This window comes from Eptesicus fuscus, chromosome 12, assembly GCF_027574615.1.
Source record: "Eptesicus fuscus isolate TK198812 chromosome 12, DD_ASM_mEF_20220401, whole genome shotgun sequence".
NCBI lineage: Eukaryota > Metazoa > Chordata > Mammalia > Chiroptera > Vespertilionidae > Eptesicus > Eptesicus fuscus.
The window spans coordinates 29,849,060-29,867,622 of record NC_072484.1 but is presented as its reverse complement, the minus strand read 5'-3'; the positions used below and the strand labels follow the sequence as shown (position 1 = coordinate 29,867,622).

At 53.2% G+C, this 18,563-nt stretch overlaps 1 protein-coding gene across 2 annotated transcripts in view; it reads left to right on the top strand.

Annotated features, from left to right (window-relative positions):
- Positions 1 to 8,828: 8,828 nt before the first annotated feature.
- EBF4 (EBF family member 4) overlaps positions 8,829 to 18,563 on the top strand; it is a 52,149-nt gene continuing 42,414 nt past the window's right edge. The window contains exons 1-2 of one of the 2 annotated variants that reach the window (XM_054723903.1): positions 8,829 to 9,143; positions 9,652 to 9,773. In XM_054723903.1, coding sequence (XP_054579878.1) covers positions 8,829 to 9,143; positions 9,652 to 9,773 — 437 coding nt within the window. Of the gene's footprint in view, positions 9,144 to 9,636; positions 9,774 to 18,563 lie in introns of those variants that run through there. The other variant, XM_054723904.1, reaches the window with a different exon arrangement.

Sequence of the window (18,563 nt, the reverse complement as noted above, 5' to 3'; positions counted from 1 at the left end):
TGGGTGAGGCAGTGTGGTCCCTGAACACAGCTATCCCCAGACAAGAACCATCTCCTCTCAGCCATTTCCTGAGTAATTAGCAAGACAAAGGGGTGGAAGGTTATATTTTGAAGATTTTGGATTTTGATTATCTCTGGGCATGGTGCCCTTCCAACAACAATAACCATAGGCCAGCCCAGTTGGTACACCCTCCAGGTGTCAGCCTGGCAAGAGGAGGCCTGGGGGTTCAAATGTAATTCTGATTTACCACCTGGATTCTCCTGATGGATTTACATGATTCATAAAAGTGATGATGACTTGGTTGAGTACACTGCTTGCCAAATCCCCCTACACTGGCCAGCGGAGGCCAAGGTGGGAGATATAATGGGTCTCTGTGAATTTTGTCAATTTTGTCCCCCTCGTATCTGGTCCCTTCAGATGAAAGATCAGGGTACGAGTAGGGAAAAAAGATGAAGTCTTAGCTACTGGAATGGGACACACTGATTTCGTGGCTATGGAGGCTGGTGAGAAGACACCTTAGATGCCAGCAGGTGCAGGGAGAGGGGACGGTTAATGTTCTCTTTGTCCCCTAGATTCAACACTGCAGCCAACAAAACCATCACCAAGTTCATCTGAGTCAAGCTTCAGCTGGCAGCCTGACCCCTCTGGGCTTGTCAGCCTGTCCTTGTGCTATAGAAACAAAAGAACTCGTGTGGGCATGGTCATTACTCAACTATTTGTGCCCTTTGCCATCACTGGCAGCTCCTGAATATGGAACCTCCCCCAACCCCATACTTGTACAAACACACCATCCGGCACAACCTTGTTTCAATCTGACTGGGATAAATGCATGTACTTTTCCTGTCACCCAAATGGCTTTGGTTCATATTTGGCAACTGAGGCTGCAACTATTTGGTAACACTGCCCATGTGACTTAACCAAACCAGTGTAATGATGATGCAAATCAGATTTAAAACCAAATCTTTTTTAAAATATATTTTTAGCCCTAACCGATTTGGCTCAGTGGATAGAGCATCAGCCTGCGGACTCAAGGGTCCCAGGTTCGATTCAGGTCAAGGGCATGTACCTTGGTTGCAGGCATATCCCCAGTGGGGGGTGTGCAGGAGGCAGCTGATAAATGTTTCTCTCTCATCGATGTTTCTAACTCTATTTCTCTCCCTTCCTCTCTGTAAAAAGATCAATAAAATTTATTTTTAAAATATATATATTTTTTATTGATATCAGAGAGGGAGAGAGAGATAGAAACATCAATGATGAGAGAGAATCACTGATCAATGGGCTGCCTCCTGCATACCCCCTACTGGGGATTGAGCCCGTAACCCGGGCATGTGCCCTGACCAGGAATCAAACTATGACCTCCTGGTTCATAGGGCGATGCTCAACCACGGAGCCGGGCTTAAAACCAAATCTTGAACTCGACTGACATGTGTGTGTTTGTATGTGACCCTTTAGAGTGTATTTTTATATGTGGGTCATGGCATGTCTCCTTATTAACGTTGAGGAGTGCTTTTTGGCCTATCTGTTTTCTCCTATAATTATTAGCAATGACATCAAAGATCAGCAGATTAGTCTAAAACTCACTTGTGAGAATTTTAATAGATAATAACCTGACGTTAGACTATATCCTGGCTGCCTGAAATAAGATGAGACTTATTCACAGGTGACTGAGTGTGGGATCCTGGGTGGCATGGTTGAAGCCAGCACTTCAGGTTGGTCTCATTTAGCTGCTTGAAGTTCTATTGATAGTAGCCTTAATTAACTTCTCTATGAGGCAGATTGAACAGATTTGGTCCCAGCCTCTGCTGATCAGATTAATCAGAGTGGCGGGTGGAACAGCATACTCAGGTGAATATTCACGTTCAGCCCGGAATGTGTGGGGCCCATTGTGGGGAGAGGCGAGCTGCCATGGGCCCTGTGCACCACTACTCATTTCTACTGGGCATGCCAAGAATATAAGGCCCTGACCACTCTGTCTGGATTATTTCTTTTCTTTTATAATTTATTCTTCAATTACAGTTGACATACATATTTTATTAGTTCCAGGTGTACAACTTAGTGATTAGGTATTTATGTAACTTACAAAGTGATCACCCATCTGATACCATACACTGTTATCACAATATTACTGACTATATTCCCTATGCTGTACTTTACATCCCCATATTTTCATAACTGCCCATTTGTATTTCTTAACCCCTTCACCTTTTTCACCCAGCCTCCCGACCCACCTCCCTCCTCGAAACCATCCAAATGTTCTCTGTATCCATGAGATTCTTTCTGTTTTCCTTGTTGCATGGACTATTTGATTCCTGGTCAGGGGTGTGTGTGCAGCAACCAACCTGGAGAATGACGTATTATCTCTCTCCAGGACAAAAAGCATGCTATTGCCTTCTAGAAAAGAGGTGGATTCCCCATGCCCGTGTTCCTCAGATGCAACACAAGCCCATTGTATGCACAGCACACACAGGCCTCCTCCACATTGTCCCTGTGGGACTTAAGGGTCAAGAAGAACTGATGCAAACATGATGCTTTTGCTACTTGCTGTGCTGTAACAGATTTCTCTGTTTCTTCTCCAGGAATTTCAGGTCTTCTGCCAGCATCCATGAAACAGTAACAAGTTAACTTACTGGCTTGAAAGTAGTGGTGGGTGGAGTGGCAAATTGCAAATACTGCCATGTAGTGGGAGGAAAGAGAATAAACAGTAATTGCTAGGAAGGACCTTCCGTTAGGATAAAGGGTGTCTGGGGTGTTGTCTTAGTCTGCTCAGGCTGCCACAGCAAAATACCAGAGACTGGGCGTTTATACAACAAAAACTTCTTTTTTTTTTTTAAGATTTTAAAATTAATTTTTAGAGAGAGAGGAAGGGAGAGGGAGAGAGAAATATCAATGTGAGAGGGTAACATTGATCAGCTGCTTCCTGCACACCAGGGATCGAGCCCGCAACCCGGGCAAGTGCCCTGACCAGGAATCAAACTGGTAACTTTTAGGTGCACAGGACGATGCCCAACCGAGCCACACCACCCGCACAAAATAAACTTATTTTCTTACAGTACCGGAAGCCGGGAAGTCCAAGATCATGGTGCCAGCCGATTCAGTTCCTGGTGAGGACTCTTCCTGGCTTGCAGATGGCCACTCTCTCGCTGTGTTCTCACATGGTAGAGAGAGCGCTCTGCTCTATCTTTCTCTTCTTATAAGATCACTAGCTCTATCAGATTAGGGCTCCATCCTTATGACCTCGTTTAAACTTTATCACCTCCTCTCAGGCCCTGTCTCCAAATACAGTCACAATGGGTGTTAGGGATTTAAAATGTAAATTTCAGGGGGACATAACATTCAGTCCCTAACAGGTGTCATCCAGGTTTCAGTTAGGGCTGGAGGTGAGAGAAATCTTTAAAAGGAATGCTGGAAATATGAGGAGGCTGGTTAATTATGCAGAAGGGTTTCTAAAGGGTTTGGCAGATGTTCCAGGGAGTGAAGAAGTGGTGGAGGATGAGTCAGGGCCAAGGAGAAACAGAGCATTATGGGACTGAGTATATGGCCAGGAGGGCCAAACTATGGGATCCACAGTTTCATAAATGAGTGACAAAACTAGGCATGAGAAGCACACACACATACAAAAACTTCTACTGAGTTAAAGTTATTTAAAGTATGCACTAGGAATACTACACAAATGAAAATAAACGAACTACTCTTACAACACCATGGATAAATCTTACAGATATAATGATGAATAAAAGCCAGATACAAAACAGTGCATGATAGATACCTTTTATATGAACTCCAGGGATGGGAAAAATCAGTTTACAGTGTGAGAAGTCAGGAGAGGAGTTACTTCTGCAGGGCATGTATTGACCAGGAGGAGGTACAAGAGATGGGACGTTGGAAATGGCTTGTATCTTAATCAGGGCAGTGGCTATATGGATATATACATGTGTAAAAATTTATTGAGGTGTATACACATGGGCAATTTGCTGTATTATGCCATAATTTAAAAATCAAACAGCCAGGAATATCGAGGGGACAGGCAGCCTTTGCTCCAGCCCAGAGACTGAAGATGGCAGCTCAACTCCCCTGCCAAAGCGTCCACCGTTACAGCTCTCATCGTCTTACTATTTAGGATTGAATAACTCAGCCTAGAAGCGGGAAATGGGATCCTAAGGCAAGACTAACACCAGGAGTGCAGGTTTTTCCTGAAGCAGCTGAGGAGACCTCAGCAGTCCACAGGGAGGAAGGCTGAACTGGGCATGCCCACCAGGAATCCTCTGGGATGGCCCTCGTCATCTCTATTGGACAGCCATATTTGATTCAGGCTTTATTTTATTTTTTTATCCTTCCTATATTTTAATGATCTTGGCGTCAAGTGGATCCAAGTGCTGGCCTGACACTATGGAACCTCTAGGGGGCGCTATGGACCAACTTCTGCCGAATGCACCGCTTCGGACCTGTTTTCTATGGTGCTGCACCCCCTTTTGGAAAAAAAGAGAGGGAAGGATGGACGAGTTCTGCCAAATGTTAAGATACTGTTTTAAAGCCAGGCCGACAGGGAAAATTCCAGGCTCCTCAGTGTGACATCCTCGGCACAAGCATGATGCCCCAGGTGCTAAAAGCTTCCACCCATTGAACTGTTCTAGTCTTACATATGCTTGTCCTTCTGCCCAAGAACCCCTTTGCCCCTTCTCAGGCCCAGGTCCTCCTGCACTGGTCCCATGCTTGCCCGTGCATCTTTAACAGTCCAGGTCACTTCGAGTGACCCTGAGTGTTATAAGGCCTCCCCACCGCCCCCACCACCACCACCACACTGTGGTGTCCATAAGGGCAGAACCTGTGTTTTAGTCTTTGCTTATTCTCTAGCACTGGGCACATGACAAGAGCCTTCCCCGTGGTTGTGAGCACAAACGTCCATGACAGGGAAAGATGAGGTCAGAGCTCTGGGCTGGTGGTCTGGGGTGAGCCTCTGCCTGGGCCAGAGAGGACTGGCATTCTCTGTGGGCTTGGACCCAGCCTCCTCCACCTGTCACCACCTCCCCCCCTCCAGCTCTCTGTAACCACAACTACAGCGGGCCCCCAAATCCCTTCTTTCTTTCTTTTTTTTAAAGTACACATTTCTTGTTTTAAAAAAATATATATATTTTTATTGCTTTTAGAGGAAGGGAGACAGGGAGAGAGAGAGAGAGAAACATCAATGATGAGAGAGAATCATTGACTGGCTGCCTCCTGCACACCCCCCTACTGGAGATTGAGCCTGCAATCCAGGTATGTGCCCTTGACTGGAATCAAACCTAGGACCCTTCAGTCCACAGGCTCTATCCACTGAGCCAAACCGGCTAGGGCCCCAAATCCCTTCTTCATGGAGAAGCTGCCGCAGTTTGAGAGGAGAAATTTGCCAAAGGAATTAAGATAAGTAATGCAAAATAAAAACACACATAGAGGTCTGAGAAACAGACTTGCTGAATCTAAAGAAAAGAAGATTACCTTTGACCTTAAAGGCTGACCCACAATTTGCTCCCTGGCCTTCCACCTGCTGAGCCCAGCTGGCACCCTCATCACCCACAGGCCTCATCCCTTGGTTCAGTGGCTCTAAGCCCTTCTCTGGGGCTGCAGGCCCTGAGAAGCCTCAAATGCCATCCTGGTTGGTTTCTTTCTAATCCATGTGGTTAGAATAGAATGGAAATCCAGGTAAGTCAGGAGCCCATCCAGATTGACCTTAGCTCAGCACCACTTTCCTGGGTTGACTGACCTCCCTTTCTGTCCCAGGTTAATACTGAGACCCTATCACCCAAATGTACCTTGGAAAGAGTCCTTCTAGAACCATGAAGCTCTGCAGCCATTATGAAAAGGAATGTGGACCCTGTTGCCTCCCAGAGAAGAAAGGTGTTGCAAAAGTGAGGGCACTGCAGGCAGAGGGGACAGCCAGCGTGAAGGGGTGGAGCTGAGAGTGTGGGACTGTGTTTGAGAAACAGTGTGATTTCCGTGTCAGGCACGTAAGAGACGCGCACAGCAAGGGGATGGAAGGAAGGCAGGCTGGCAAGAGACATTTGGATCAGGCGTCAAAGGGCCTAGAGTGTCCCTGAACTGAGTCCCTAAATGTCTCCTCGGGGAGTCGTGAGAACATTTTGGAAGTTCCTAAGCAAGTGATGGCAGGCTTTTTAAAAAATTGTGGCAGGAGGATGGAGGGTGGTTGTGGGATAGACAATTGTGGGCAGGCAGAGAGCTAAGGAGGTTGTCACCAGACTGGGGTAAATTTCTCCTCCAAGTCAGGGTGCAGAGCAGGGGAGGACAAATGCTTTTAATTGTTAAAGATATGCACTGTGGGCCCTCGGGTAGGGAGAAGGACATGGAAGGAGAATCCTTAAGATCTGATAGAGATGTCTGTGGGCAGGGTGGTGAAAATGGCAGAAATGAATGCCTGGCCCCCAGCCTGCTGGGCATTGGGAGGAGGTGCCATGGGCAGTGTGGCCTGAGCCCCAATGCCTGGCCCCCAGCCTGCTGGGCATTGGGAGGAGGTGCCATGGGCAGTGTGGCCTGAGCATGCGGAGATGAAGCAGGCCCGGCCCAGGGGCAGAGCTGTCATGACAGGGACCCTCAGTGGAGGCCGTTGCTCCCTTCCTCCCCAACCCTGTCCTCACCAGCCGGTGTCCAGGACTGACAGAAGCAAGATGGAGGCCCACACTAGACCTTTTCCCCACAGATGGCCTCTGAGACTGTGGGAGAGCATGCGCTCTCTGAGAAGGAGAGAAGGGAGCAAGGCACAGAGGGGCTGAAGCACTCAGAGGGGTAAGAGGAGAGAGGTGGGGGGAGTGGGAGGGGGAGCGGAGAGCCCAACGCTGCAGGGGGGTCAGAGGCCTGAGGCCAGAGAAGAGCAAACAGCAGCAGTGCGGGCCAGACTGGCAAGGAAGGCGTTGTTTTGGGGAGTGGGCCTGTGGACTTTCTCAGAAACAGGAGGGGCACAAGTTGGAGGAAGAGGCGGGACAAGGGGAAGATTCTTTTAAGAGTGGGGAGTTCTGAGCAGAGGAAAGAAGGAGGATCAAAACCCAAGCAGATCATATGGGGCAACATCAGGAGATGCAAAAGATGAGACCGAGCAAAGAGGTCCCTGGTGCTTGCTTCTCCGAAGTACAAGGAGAGAAGAGAATGGATAAAAAAAAAAAAACTGAGAAAGGTTGAAAATGATGCACAGCTGAGAGACAGCAGGATCCTGTTAAGATTCCTACCTCCTCTCCGTTAAGTAAGAGGTAGGGTGTCTGCTAAAAATGTAAAAGCCAGAGGCAGGTTTGAAGGTGGAGCATGTATGCAACAGCTTTGGGCGGTTTCTCTGGAGCAATGCTGCTCAAACGTAACGTGTCTACAAATCTCCCGGGATCTTGTTAAAAGGCAGGTTCTGATTCAGCAGGCCTGGGCAGGGCCTAAGATTCTACATTTCTAACTAGCTCCCCTGTGATGCGAATGCGGCTGGTCCAGGGACCACACTGGGAGGAGCAAGGATTTAGAGAGCCAGGTAAGGAGGGGGAGAGATTGGCATAAGAATTCACCTTAAGGAGAGACCTCCCTTTGATAATCTCACCTGTGGTAAAAGCTGAGCCCTTGATTAGTCTGGGAGGGAGTGACAGGCCCTGCAGGTGATGGAGAGGGGGACAGGGAAAGGGAAGGATGATGAAAAGGACAGAGGTGGACAGGAGTGGGGGAACCTCTGGGGTGGTAGGAGGCCCAGCAGTATCCCTGGGGTCCTTCATCTGGGTCCATGTGGGGCAGACCACTAACTACACACTTGGAGGCCCCTCAAAAAGAGGGTGGGAGTCAGTTGGGGCAGGAAAGTAATATTCTGGGGGTGTCTGAGAGTGACACAGCGGGCAGGGCAGGCCACCCCCATGCTGTTCTGCAGGCAAGTGCTGGACTCATTCTGGGCTTGTGCAAAGCCTGGCAAGACACACCAGGACAGAATTGGAGAGAGGGGCAGAAATGGCTCTACCCCGGGGTCAAGGGTAAGATGATGTCTGTGCCAGGAACTAATAAAAGAGAATGAAATCTGAGAGGGAAGATTCTCTGGCTGAAGAGAAAGACAAAGTGAGCTGACTCTGAGTCCGAACTCCAAGCCCTACGTCTCCAATTTGCAATAAAAAAGCAAGAGGTTTTGGAAAGGCACAAGTTGGAAGAAAAATGCTTTAAGTTGAGGCAACAAGGACTAGAGATGACAGGGATTGGGGGTGGGGGTGCAGGGACTCCGCTCAGCGCCCCTGGATCCAGTCTAAGAGACAGAGGTTTGCGTCCTGGGCTGAGGTTAAGCCGAGGTCAGGTCCATCAGAGAAATGCCCGGAGGACAGCCTGGAGCAAAGACCATCAAGAGTACAAGCTCGGAGGCGTCAAAATGAGCAGCAAGTACAGGACCAGGGCGACGGCGTGAAGAGCGACGGGTACTCAGGGGAGGCTGAGGAGGCTGAGAAGCCGGAGGACCGTCCTGGGGCGACCCTGAGGTGGCGGTGGTTTCTGAGCGCAGCGTGGCCGGCGCCCCCGCCGCACAGCCCCGTCTGCTCACTGCCGGGGCCTCCCTGGCCCCGCCGGTCCCTCCGGTCCTTCCCGCTGCCTCGGCCAGGCCGCAGCCCCCAGCCCCGGCGACTGACTCGCCAGGGTCCGCCCCGCCGCGGCGGCCCGGGCCCGGCCGCTCCTCCCCCGATGATGTCACGTCCCTGGCCGCCCCTCGGCCAGCCGCGCCGCCCCGCCCCCGCCTCCCCCGGCCCCTAGTCCCCTGGGCCCGCCTGCTCCCGCCATCCCTCCTCCCGCGCGCGCTCCCTCCCTTCGGCTCCCGCTCCCCCGGGAGCGGCGGCGGCGGCGGGATGGCCCGGGCCCGCGGCCAGGCCCTGGGGAGCGGCGGGCGGCGGCGGCCGCGGCGGGGCGGCGCGGGAACCGGGCCCCGGGGGGAGTCGGCCGGGCTGCTGCTGCTGCTGCTCCAGGTGCTGCCGCCCGGGGCTGCGGCAGGGCCGGGGCGCCGGGGCAAGCGGGGCGCTGGCGGCGGCGGCGTCTGCTGGCCCGGCGCTGCCCCAGCCTTTCCCCGGGACGCGCGGTTGCTGCTGCTCCTGCCTCCCCTGCCGCCGCTGTCGCCTCCACCGCCGCCGCCGAGCTCCGCGCCCGCAGCCTCCGCCTCCCGGATGGTAATCAGCGCCCCGCGCCGGCGCCGCGGGCGGGCGGGAGGTGGGGGCGGCGAGGGGAAAAGGGCGGGCAGCCCCGCGCCCCCTCCTCGCCGGAGGCAGCTCCTAGGGCGCTCGGGCCCCCCCTCCGACGACCGCGGCCCTGGGCAGCCGCCAGAGCGCGCCTCTGGGGCGCCTCCGCGCGGACCGGGTGCCGGCTGCGCTCCCGCCCTCCCCACCCCTCTCTCAGTCCGCCCGCCAGCGCTCAGGCCGCGGGGGAATCCCTCCATCTCCCCGCCCCGCGCCCCGGGAGGGGTGGGGACAGCGCTGGCGCTCGCGGACCCGCTTTCTCCGAGGGAGCGCCCCAGAGGCTAGTGCGCACTGAGCCGCCGGGACTCCGCGCTGCGCTGCCCTCCTAGAGGCGTCGGTGCCGTCGGGTCCCTGGGAGCTGAGACGCCCGCAGCCTCAGGGGGAGCGGATCCCCCGTGCTGGGGGCGCCCACCCACTGCGCGCCCTTATGTTCCCTGCGCAGGACGCTCTGCCCCGCGGCGGGCTGAACCTGAAGGAAGAGCCGCTACTGCCTGCAGGCCTGGGTTCGGTGCGCTCCTGGATGCAGGGCGCAGGCATCCTGGACGCCAGCACCGCGGCGCAGAGGTAAGCGCTCGGAAGCGACCCAGCGCTCTGGGGTTGGACGGCTCCGCGCCGCCGTCGCTCAGCCAGCGGAGCCGCTAAGGCGCGGGCTGGAGGGAGCCCTAACTCTGGACAGTCCCAGCAAGCTCTCCCGCCCACCCTGCCCGAGCGTCAGTGCTCTCTCCTGAGGATGTGGGGCGGGCAGGCCGGGGCGGGGCTTCTGCCTCCACTCCAGGCTGCCCCGGCTCTGACTTCTGACGATTGCAGGTGAGCCCGGCCACCCCTGGCTCTAAGGAAAAGGTATCCCGCCTGCCCGCCGTCCTGAGCCGAGCCCCACAGCCACCCGCCGTGTAGGAACGGCCAACCCCTGCTTCCTGGGCAGTCCCAGTGCCTCTCCAGGTCCAATTCCGGGGTTCAAACCCAGCCCCCTTTCTGCTTTCCCACGCCCCTCAGTTGGAGGATGGGTGTGCTGGGCTGGAGAAGCGGCTGGGGGCTGAAGAATGGGAAAAGATGAGGCGGGCACCCCGCTTTGCTAGCTAGAGTGATTGGGGCTGGGAATGGGGCAGGGCCGCTCAGGTCCCGCCTCTTCTCAAGGTGTTTTTCTGGTGGGTCCTGCGGGAGGCTGGGTGTCCTGGGAAGCCCGCTCCCACACCCATCTCCTCTGACTCCTTCGCAGGAGGCTGGGTGGGGGGATGGACTCCTGGATTTGGAAAGGAAGTTTAGAGATGTGTTGACCAGCCCCCACAACCTAGGGCCCCCAGCTTTTTGTATCTCTAGTTGTGAGCATGGGAGGGCAAAGGTGGCGGGGGGAGGGGGGGCGAGTAGCATAGAGAGGTGCGGCCTCTGCAGACAGCTGGGGCAGGTGAAAGCCGGGCTTCCCAGAGTCCTGAGCAGCTGCTTGTACAGCAGCCTGAAGGGATTCTCATAGGGCAGTGGTCGGCAAACTCATTAGTCAACAGTACAACGATTGAAATTTCTTTTGAGAGCCAAATTTTTTTAACTTAAACTATATAGGTAGGTACGTTGTTATTAACTTAATTAGGGTACTCCTAAGCTAAATACTCAAGGGGCCAAAGAGCCGCATGTGGCTCGCGAGCCGCATTTGCCGACCACTGTTATAGGGGATGGCCTGGCACCCAGGCCATATAGTCACATCTCCTGTCCTGTCCTGTCCAGGGGACACCACTCGGAGTCCAGCCCCAGCCTTACCCCTAACACACCTTGTTTCGTGCTCAAACCGAACCAGTGGTTCTGCTCCTCGTTTTATGACTGTCAGGAGGGAGCGGGGTGGGGGTGGGGGTTGTTCTCTGGAGTTCATCTCTTCAAGAAGAGAAAGGTCTTGCCTCTGCATTAATTCACTCACGATATAATTATACTCCAGAAAATTGGAAAATAGGAAACAAAACCCCACCTCTCTAATACAACTACTGTCAACACTTTCTTCCCATCTTTCTTCTCATTACCATGTTGGTTTTTTCCCCCTGTGCTATGCATACAATTTTGTATCCTGTTGTTTTTCTGTTGGTTCTGTTTTTTTTTTATTTAATTTGACATAATCCATTTCTTACTAGTAACATCGCCCCATGTTTCTCTCCACCTCTGGCTATATAACCGTGGATACGGAGCTCCAATGGGGCCGCTGGGCTTTCAGGTTCCTCTTTCCCTCTGACCCTCCCCTGTGTCCCAGCCCCAGGCAGCAGGTTGGATGAGGGGGGAGCAGATGTGAAGGAGGCAAGGGGCCTTGTAGCTTCTGTGGGTGAGGAAGTGTGGAGTGGGGCTCTGCCAGGGGATTCGGCCACCAGAAGTGTTGTCTTCACATGGGGGTCTTGACTGGTGCTTGGGGGTCAAATTTGAGTCCGCAGGGCCACACTGCTGGGCTCAGAAGGCTTCCCCCATTTGAAATGGGGCATTTCTTCAGGCCTGGGCTGCATGTCTCCAATCCCAGAGACTTGTCTTAGGGCACAGCCTGAGAGGCCCCCTCCTCCACATTTGAGTGACTCTGGGTCACCTCCTTCCAGAGAGCAGGCCAATCCTTTCTCCTCATTCTTCCCCAAGCAGCCCAGCCTCTCTCCTGTTTGCATCTCAATCCCCAGCTGGTCTCGTGCTCATCCTAAAACAGCAACAACAAAACTTCCTTTCCTGTCCCCACCTCCCTCTTCAGCCTCCGCCTGGTTCCTCTCCCTCTCCTCTCTGAGAAACTTGCCCAGGAGCACTGCCCCCAAGGCTGCTTAGCTGTCTTTGATGCTCTCCTTTGCCCCCGAGTCACCTGGTTGTCATGGCTTCTGGAAGTTCCCTCTTGTGTCCCACTCCTGATCTCAGTGCCTACAGACATCTTTTAACGATGACACGCCCTCCACCACTTTCCTCTCTGGCTGATGGTTAACCTACCCTGGTTTCCTATTGTCCAACCTCAGCCTCTCACCCCTCCCCCAAACCATCTGCCATGCACTGGGGACCAAAGCAATATTTCCAAAGAACTTTTCTCTGCTCGTGTCCCTCTTCAGTTAAAAACTTCAGTGACTCCCTCTTCCTCCCAGATATTCAGCATTCAAGGCCCATCACAGCCTGATCCCAAATTTCCTTGCAGCCTTTCTATGATACTTGTCACTCAGCAGCGTCTCTTGAAACAGTTCCCCTGTTCCTAGCACCCACATGCCCACCGAATAGTCTTACCCAGTACCTTCTCTCTCTGCGCCCTCCCACCCAACCCAAGGGAATGGTTTTTAGTGCTGCCTAAGGCCAGAGTCAGCTGTGCCCTGCCTCTCCCGGGCTTCCTGGCCTGCTAGCCTGTTCCTTCAGAGCAAGGAGGGTGGCTTGTTCGTCTTGTGTCCACGGCGCGGCGCGAGGACAGGCTCGAGCAGTCAGTAGAGGGGCAATGAGCATCTGCTGAAGGAGACGGGAGTGCGTGTTGGAAGATCCCAAACCCCTTTCTGTTGGGCTCCCCTCTCTACTCTGGTGGTCGCCAGGATCTACCTGACCCCAGGAACCAGGTACTGGGGCAGCTGCTGCTCTCCAGCTCTGCAAAGCCAAGGTTTACAGAAGCTAGAGACGGAGAAGCCCCAGAGCCTAAGGACAGTAGGCAGGTTCTGCAACAGGAAGTTCTCAGCAGAAGAGGGATGGGCCCTAACCAGTTTGGCTCAGTGGATAGAGCATCGGCCTGCGGACTGAAGGGTCCCAGGTTCAATTCCGGTCAAGGGCATGTACCTTGGTTGTGGACACATCCCCAATAGGGGGTGTGCAGGAGGCAGCTGATCGATGTTTCTCTCTCATCAATGTTTCTAACTCTATTCTTCTCCCTTCCTCTCTGTAAAAAAATAAAATATTTTTTTTAAAAAAGAGGGATGGGGGAAAGAGGGGCTGCATACCCTCACACTGGAGACAACAGCGGAGCGCAGGGAAGCCTGGTGCAGAGACTGGCAGAGTCTTCCAAGTGCAGAGCTCTGCACAGGACCCTGGCCATTGCCATGACCGTCCCCTCCCTGGGCCAGTAGGACTTTAGCTCTGAGACCCATATCCCAGCTTCCCCGACTCCCCTTCAGACCCACATCCTCTTGTTAGAGTGCTCGGCGCACAGGCAGCTGTCCTGTCTTTCTGTATGATTCCCAGCCCTGGACCGTGGGGGACCCAGGCCAGCCTCCCCTCCAGCTGGTTCCCTCGCCCTTGCAGGGTCCTGAGAGGCAAGCCAGCTGGGGCCGCCTTTCCTGTAAGCAGCTGCAGGCTAGCCTCCCTGCTAGGAAATGCTTTTGTTTGCTTTAATAATTAATAGCCGCTCCTCAGCCTGGGACCTGGCAGACAGGCCTGTGGGTGGGTGGTGAGGGAGTGGGCAGAGAGGCGCAGGGTGGCCGGTCTTTTTCCTTCTTGTGTAGGGACCTCGGTGGCTGAGACAGTTTCCTGGGGCAGGTGATCAGAGCCGCTGCTGGGGCAGTGGGGGCAGGGGATGGGAAGCAGCCCCCAAGCCTCCTCTCCTTCCGGCAGGCCTCTGTGGACATGGCTTCTGAACAGCTGCCTCTAGCCACTAGGTCCTCCTCTGCCCACGTGGTTGAGGTGGGTGCACACCAGCGAGCTTCTGCTTTTATCTTCCCTGGTCCGTGGCACAGCCAGGCTCTGGGCATGTCGGGTTGGGCAGGACTAGGCCAGTCGATCTTGGCTAGGGCCAGGAATGCCAGGCCCAGCTTGATGGTTACCTGCAGTCCCAGGGGCCCTGGGGATGCCTGCAGGGAGACTGGGGGCCAGTGGGACGCTTGGAGGAAGTGAGGATGCAGAGGAAAGCAAGGGGGCACCTAGGGAACCATGCCAGGGTAGGGAAAGGACGAGCAGGATTTAGCAGAGACTTTAGGGAAATCTGAGACAAGGGTTCAGATGTAGTTAGACATACATTTTTTGCTCCTTCCACCTTCGGGGGGAGGGTGGTCAAAAAACAGCCTCTCCTCATTTCTGATGACCTCAGGGCTTGCCCCCACTTCCCCAGCATCCCAGACTCCAAGAGGGATCGGGCCCAAGCCAAGGCACTGTCAGAACCTTGGGCTGTCAAGGACGGTAAGAGGGAGGATTTGGTGCTGAGCAGGAGCAGGAAGGAGCCTGAGGGTGCCTCTGGGGGGAAGCCACAGCTCCAGCTTCAGCCACTTGTCCTCTGTGGTTTGAGTTACTTGTTTTAAATTGCTAGTGTTTATAATAACCCTGTAGTCAAGGATGTGAGGAACCACTGGAGGCCTGAGAACAGAGCAGAGAAGGTGAGGGAGGTGTTGTCTGTACTGCCCAGTCATGGCAAAGTCCAGCAGCTTCTGTGAGAAGGACTCTGGGGCATCCTGCTCAGCCTCACAAAGGAGCACCTCCAGGCACCGCTGGGTGGCCCTAGCAATAACAGCCAGACAACTTGGCAGCCCCTAGTATGTCCCCATATCACCCCTCTGTACTCTGGAGCACAGGCCACCTGAGTGGCCCAGACTGTGAAGGTCAGGTTGTCCTTGAACTTGGACTCCCAGCACAGTGCTCAGGAAGCCCATGCACACACCATGTTTGCTACAAGGCAAGTGTCCTCCCACCAAAAACTAGCTGTGCAAACCACAGCTTTTTTTTTGTGGTCACAGTTGCCTTTAACTTTGGGGCTATTCCAGAACAGAAGATGGGAAGGGGGTGAGTGGGCCCTGGGGCAAATACGAAAGTGACTACTTTCTCCTCCCATATCCTGGTTCTTTAGTACAGGGGCAAATGGCCCACCACCTCGGCTCCCTCCGGAGTTGGTAGGAAAGCGTTTTGAACATTTTGTTGAAAACAGTATTTTTAAGAAAGTGAGATGTATAATTCGCTTTAGAGTGTTACAAAAAGTAGCTCGTGTGGCTGTTTTCACCACTCAACTACATTTATCTGGAAAGGCCACTTGTGTGGCAGGCTCTGTGCTCGGATGAGGCGAAGTGAATGAGCTGTTTCTGAATTAGAGGCCCCAACCACAAAGGTGCCAGGTGAGGCAGTTCTTGTGCCTGTCCGCTTCTATGGCTTCCATTACACCCGGGTGGATGGCACCCCACCCATGTCTTCTTGGAGCCTCGTAAAGGGTCTGCTTCCCTGCCAGTATCTGATTCCTAACACTTATTTAGGCTCCCAGGGCCTGCTCTGCCCGCTTGCACATCAGGCCAGAAGCACCTGCGAAGTATTCCCGAAGCCCTCAGCCAATGGCTGGCTGGAGTCGGTGGATAAATACCCAGTTCCTTCCAGCCTTCTGCGCAATAACGCCAAAGCACGTGCCCCCGACTGTTTCCAGAGCCCCCGGTGCGGTTGCCCACAGGAGCAACTTTTCACTAATGCACCCTTTATAAACCGCCTTTCCTTTTCTCTCTCACTCCCCACCTCCATCAGTGTTTCCCGACTCATCTCCCACATAAGCTTTGCATGTGAGGGTTCTGCTTCTGGGGAAACCCAAATAAAACACTTGCTTCTCCAGACGCCAGAGGCTCTACTCCAGTCTCCCTTCTTTTAAGGTAAAGGAGTCTCATCGATAAACATTCTCGCCGTTTCTCCCCACACTCTGAACTTGGAGACCACAGAATCAGAGACGTTGGCCTTCATCTACATCTGTCTGCTTCTAAGCTAGTGAGAGAGCAGTGAGTGGTCCCACCTCCCACCTGTATCCCACACATCTACGCACAGGCCGCGTGCACCAGGGCTCTCAGACCTCTCCGCATCCCTGGCTCTCTTCTGAGTTTCTTTCTGTTCTTTAATTGTGGTTTGTTTTCTCATTACAAGAGCTTCAGCTATTCCCAAGGGGAGAAAAGCAAAATTCTCTCCTTCCCTCTCTCAACCCTCTCCTTTGGGGCTTACAGTTCCATTCAGGGATGTTGGTCGGTCACCTACTGCACGCTGGGGGTGGGAGTGGAGGTGCCTGGGGGGACCAGGAGAAGAAAGGCCTAGTCCGGACCAGCCTCTGATGCTCTCACTGATGTGCTGATCCTTTGTCATTCTCTGTCTCTCAGTTCATAGGAATACTAGCATGTCTTTGAGCAAAACCTTTTCTATCTCACCTTGATCTTCTCACACATCGGGCTGGGTTTGAACTGGGTAAACTGGAGACATTCACAGACCAGGAGCAGGCCTGGGTGTGCCCAGCAGGGGGCTTGCCCAATCTGCAGTCTCCTGGCCTGCAGGGGCTGCGGCTGTCACATTGTTGTGTTCAGGATAGTGATCCTGTCTCACAGCTCTACACTAGCCACCTGGGCCCCATTGTTTTGCCTGGGTGGGTGAGCCCAGGAGGATTGTGCCTCAGACCCACTAACCAAGGTGGGGAAGAGAGGATAATGCTGGGCTGTCTCAGGGGAAGTGGGACTGAGCCTGATCCCTGTGGGGTGGGGCACAGGCCTATGAGACAGGGAAGCCCCTCCATACTCCCCAGCTGGCAGCACCAGTGTCACAGACCCCAGGCGAGGGCACCTGACCTCGCTCTCCAAGAATGAGGGTGGACCCTGTGAAGGGAGCTTGGCTTGGGGCTTAGGCCCGACTTCCCAGGTCTGGTTCTTAGGAGGCTGGCAGGAGCCAGCAGGTAGGCAGGACCCAGGACTGCCTGATACCTGTCAAGAGGGATGGATGGGAGAGACCAGCATCATTGGTTTACTCTTGGCCTGGGAAGTACAAGGGTGTCTGTGTAGAAAGGGTGTGTTGAGTGGTCTAGGGCCGTGGTCGGCAAACTGCGGCTCGCGAGCCACATGCGGCTCTTTGGCCCCCTGAGTGTGGCTCTTCCACAAAATACCACGTGCGGGCGTGCATGTACAGTGCGATTGAAACTTCGTGACCCATGCGCAGAAGTCGGTTTTCGGCTCTCAAAAGAAATTTTAATCGTTGTACTGTTGATATGTGGCTCTGTTGACTAATGAGTTTGCCGACCACTGGTCTAGGGGATTGTGTAATTGCCCTGCATCCACCCTTCCTCTCTTAAGACCTTTTTTGCTTTTCTCTGTATCTTCACTCCCTGCTGTCTGAACGCTTTCCAGTGTCTTTCCTGGGCTAGATGACAGAATAAAGGGCAGAGTGATCTGGGATGGTTCCACAAGCCCACCCCCTCCTGGCCTCCTGTCATCCCAGGTGGTCCTGGAACCTGGCCCTGGGAGCTTTTCTCCCCCCAAAGTGGTCCTGGAGACTGGAGGGAGGAGTCAGTGTTGCTGCCTCATTAACATATTCATCAACAGTAATCAGGGACCTGCTGTGATCAAAGCCCTCTTGAGGGAATTTGGAGGGTCAAGGCCAGGACTTCAAAGGACTGTAGGCTGAGGGGGTAGCGGGGAGAGGGAAGAGGAAGGATGAGGGATTAAGGGAGAAGGATGTCCTTAGAGAAAGGAATTTGTGTAGAAAAACCTTTGGTGTGGAAAAGCTGTTGGTAGTCCCCCCGCCTCCTCCTCATCTTGATCTGGACAAACCAGACCCATCACTTCTGCCTCTGGAACCAACATGTCACATGGACCACTGGGGCTCCGAAGCAGGCTTTCAAGAGGAGGAACAATTTCCATTTTATTGTTTATGTTTTTACTGTACTCTGGGAGTAAAAACACAACAAGCCTCTCAACTCTCAATCCCATGACATCTCAGATATTATGGCTTCCCAGGAAGCTGAATACGTTTATTTTGTTGTGCTTTTTTTTATAGCAAAGGTGGAAATTTATTGAAGAACAAGTACAGACTCCCACGTGGGGAAGGGGAAAGAATCTCACAGCACAGACTCCCACGTGGGGAGGGGGAAAGAGTCCCCTTAAATTATATGAAGAAAAATCTTAAGTCGTGATGAATATGGCAGGCGTTTGGCATGTCCGTGGTGGGACTCTGGTCTAAATGGCTCTCAAGGCAGCCCCACCACCCCATCCTCTACCCCTGCTGCAGCCTCCCACTTACCCACCACACTGCCCACCCGCCTGCAGCATCTTCTCAGCCATGCCTGGCTTCAGACTCTTCCGGTGGCCTTTAGTCATGTTTCCCAAACCACATCCCTCAACAATAGTGCTCCATAGTTGAGTAAGCATGGTGTCTCAGTTATCTACTGCCACATTAAAAAAAAAAATTGCTCCAAAACTCAGCAACATAAGACAACAAATTTATTATCTCACACAGTTTCTGAGAGTCAGGCATCAGGGAACAGCATAGGTGGGTGGTTCTGGCTCAGGGTTTCTTTCTTTTTTGTATAAGCAAGTAAATTATTTTTTAAATTGAGATATAATTGACACATAAAATTACATTAGTTTCAGGTGTACAACATAATGATTCAATATTTGTATTTATTTATTTCAAAAATGATCACTACAGTAAGTCTAGTTAACATCTATTACCACACAGTGGCCC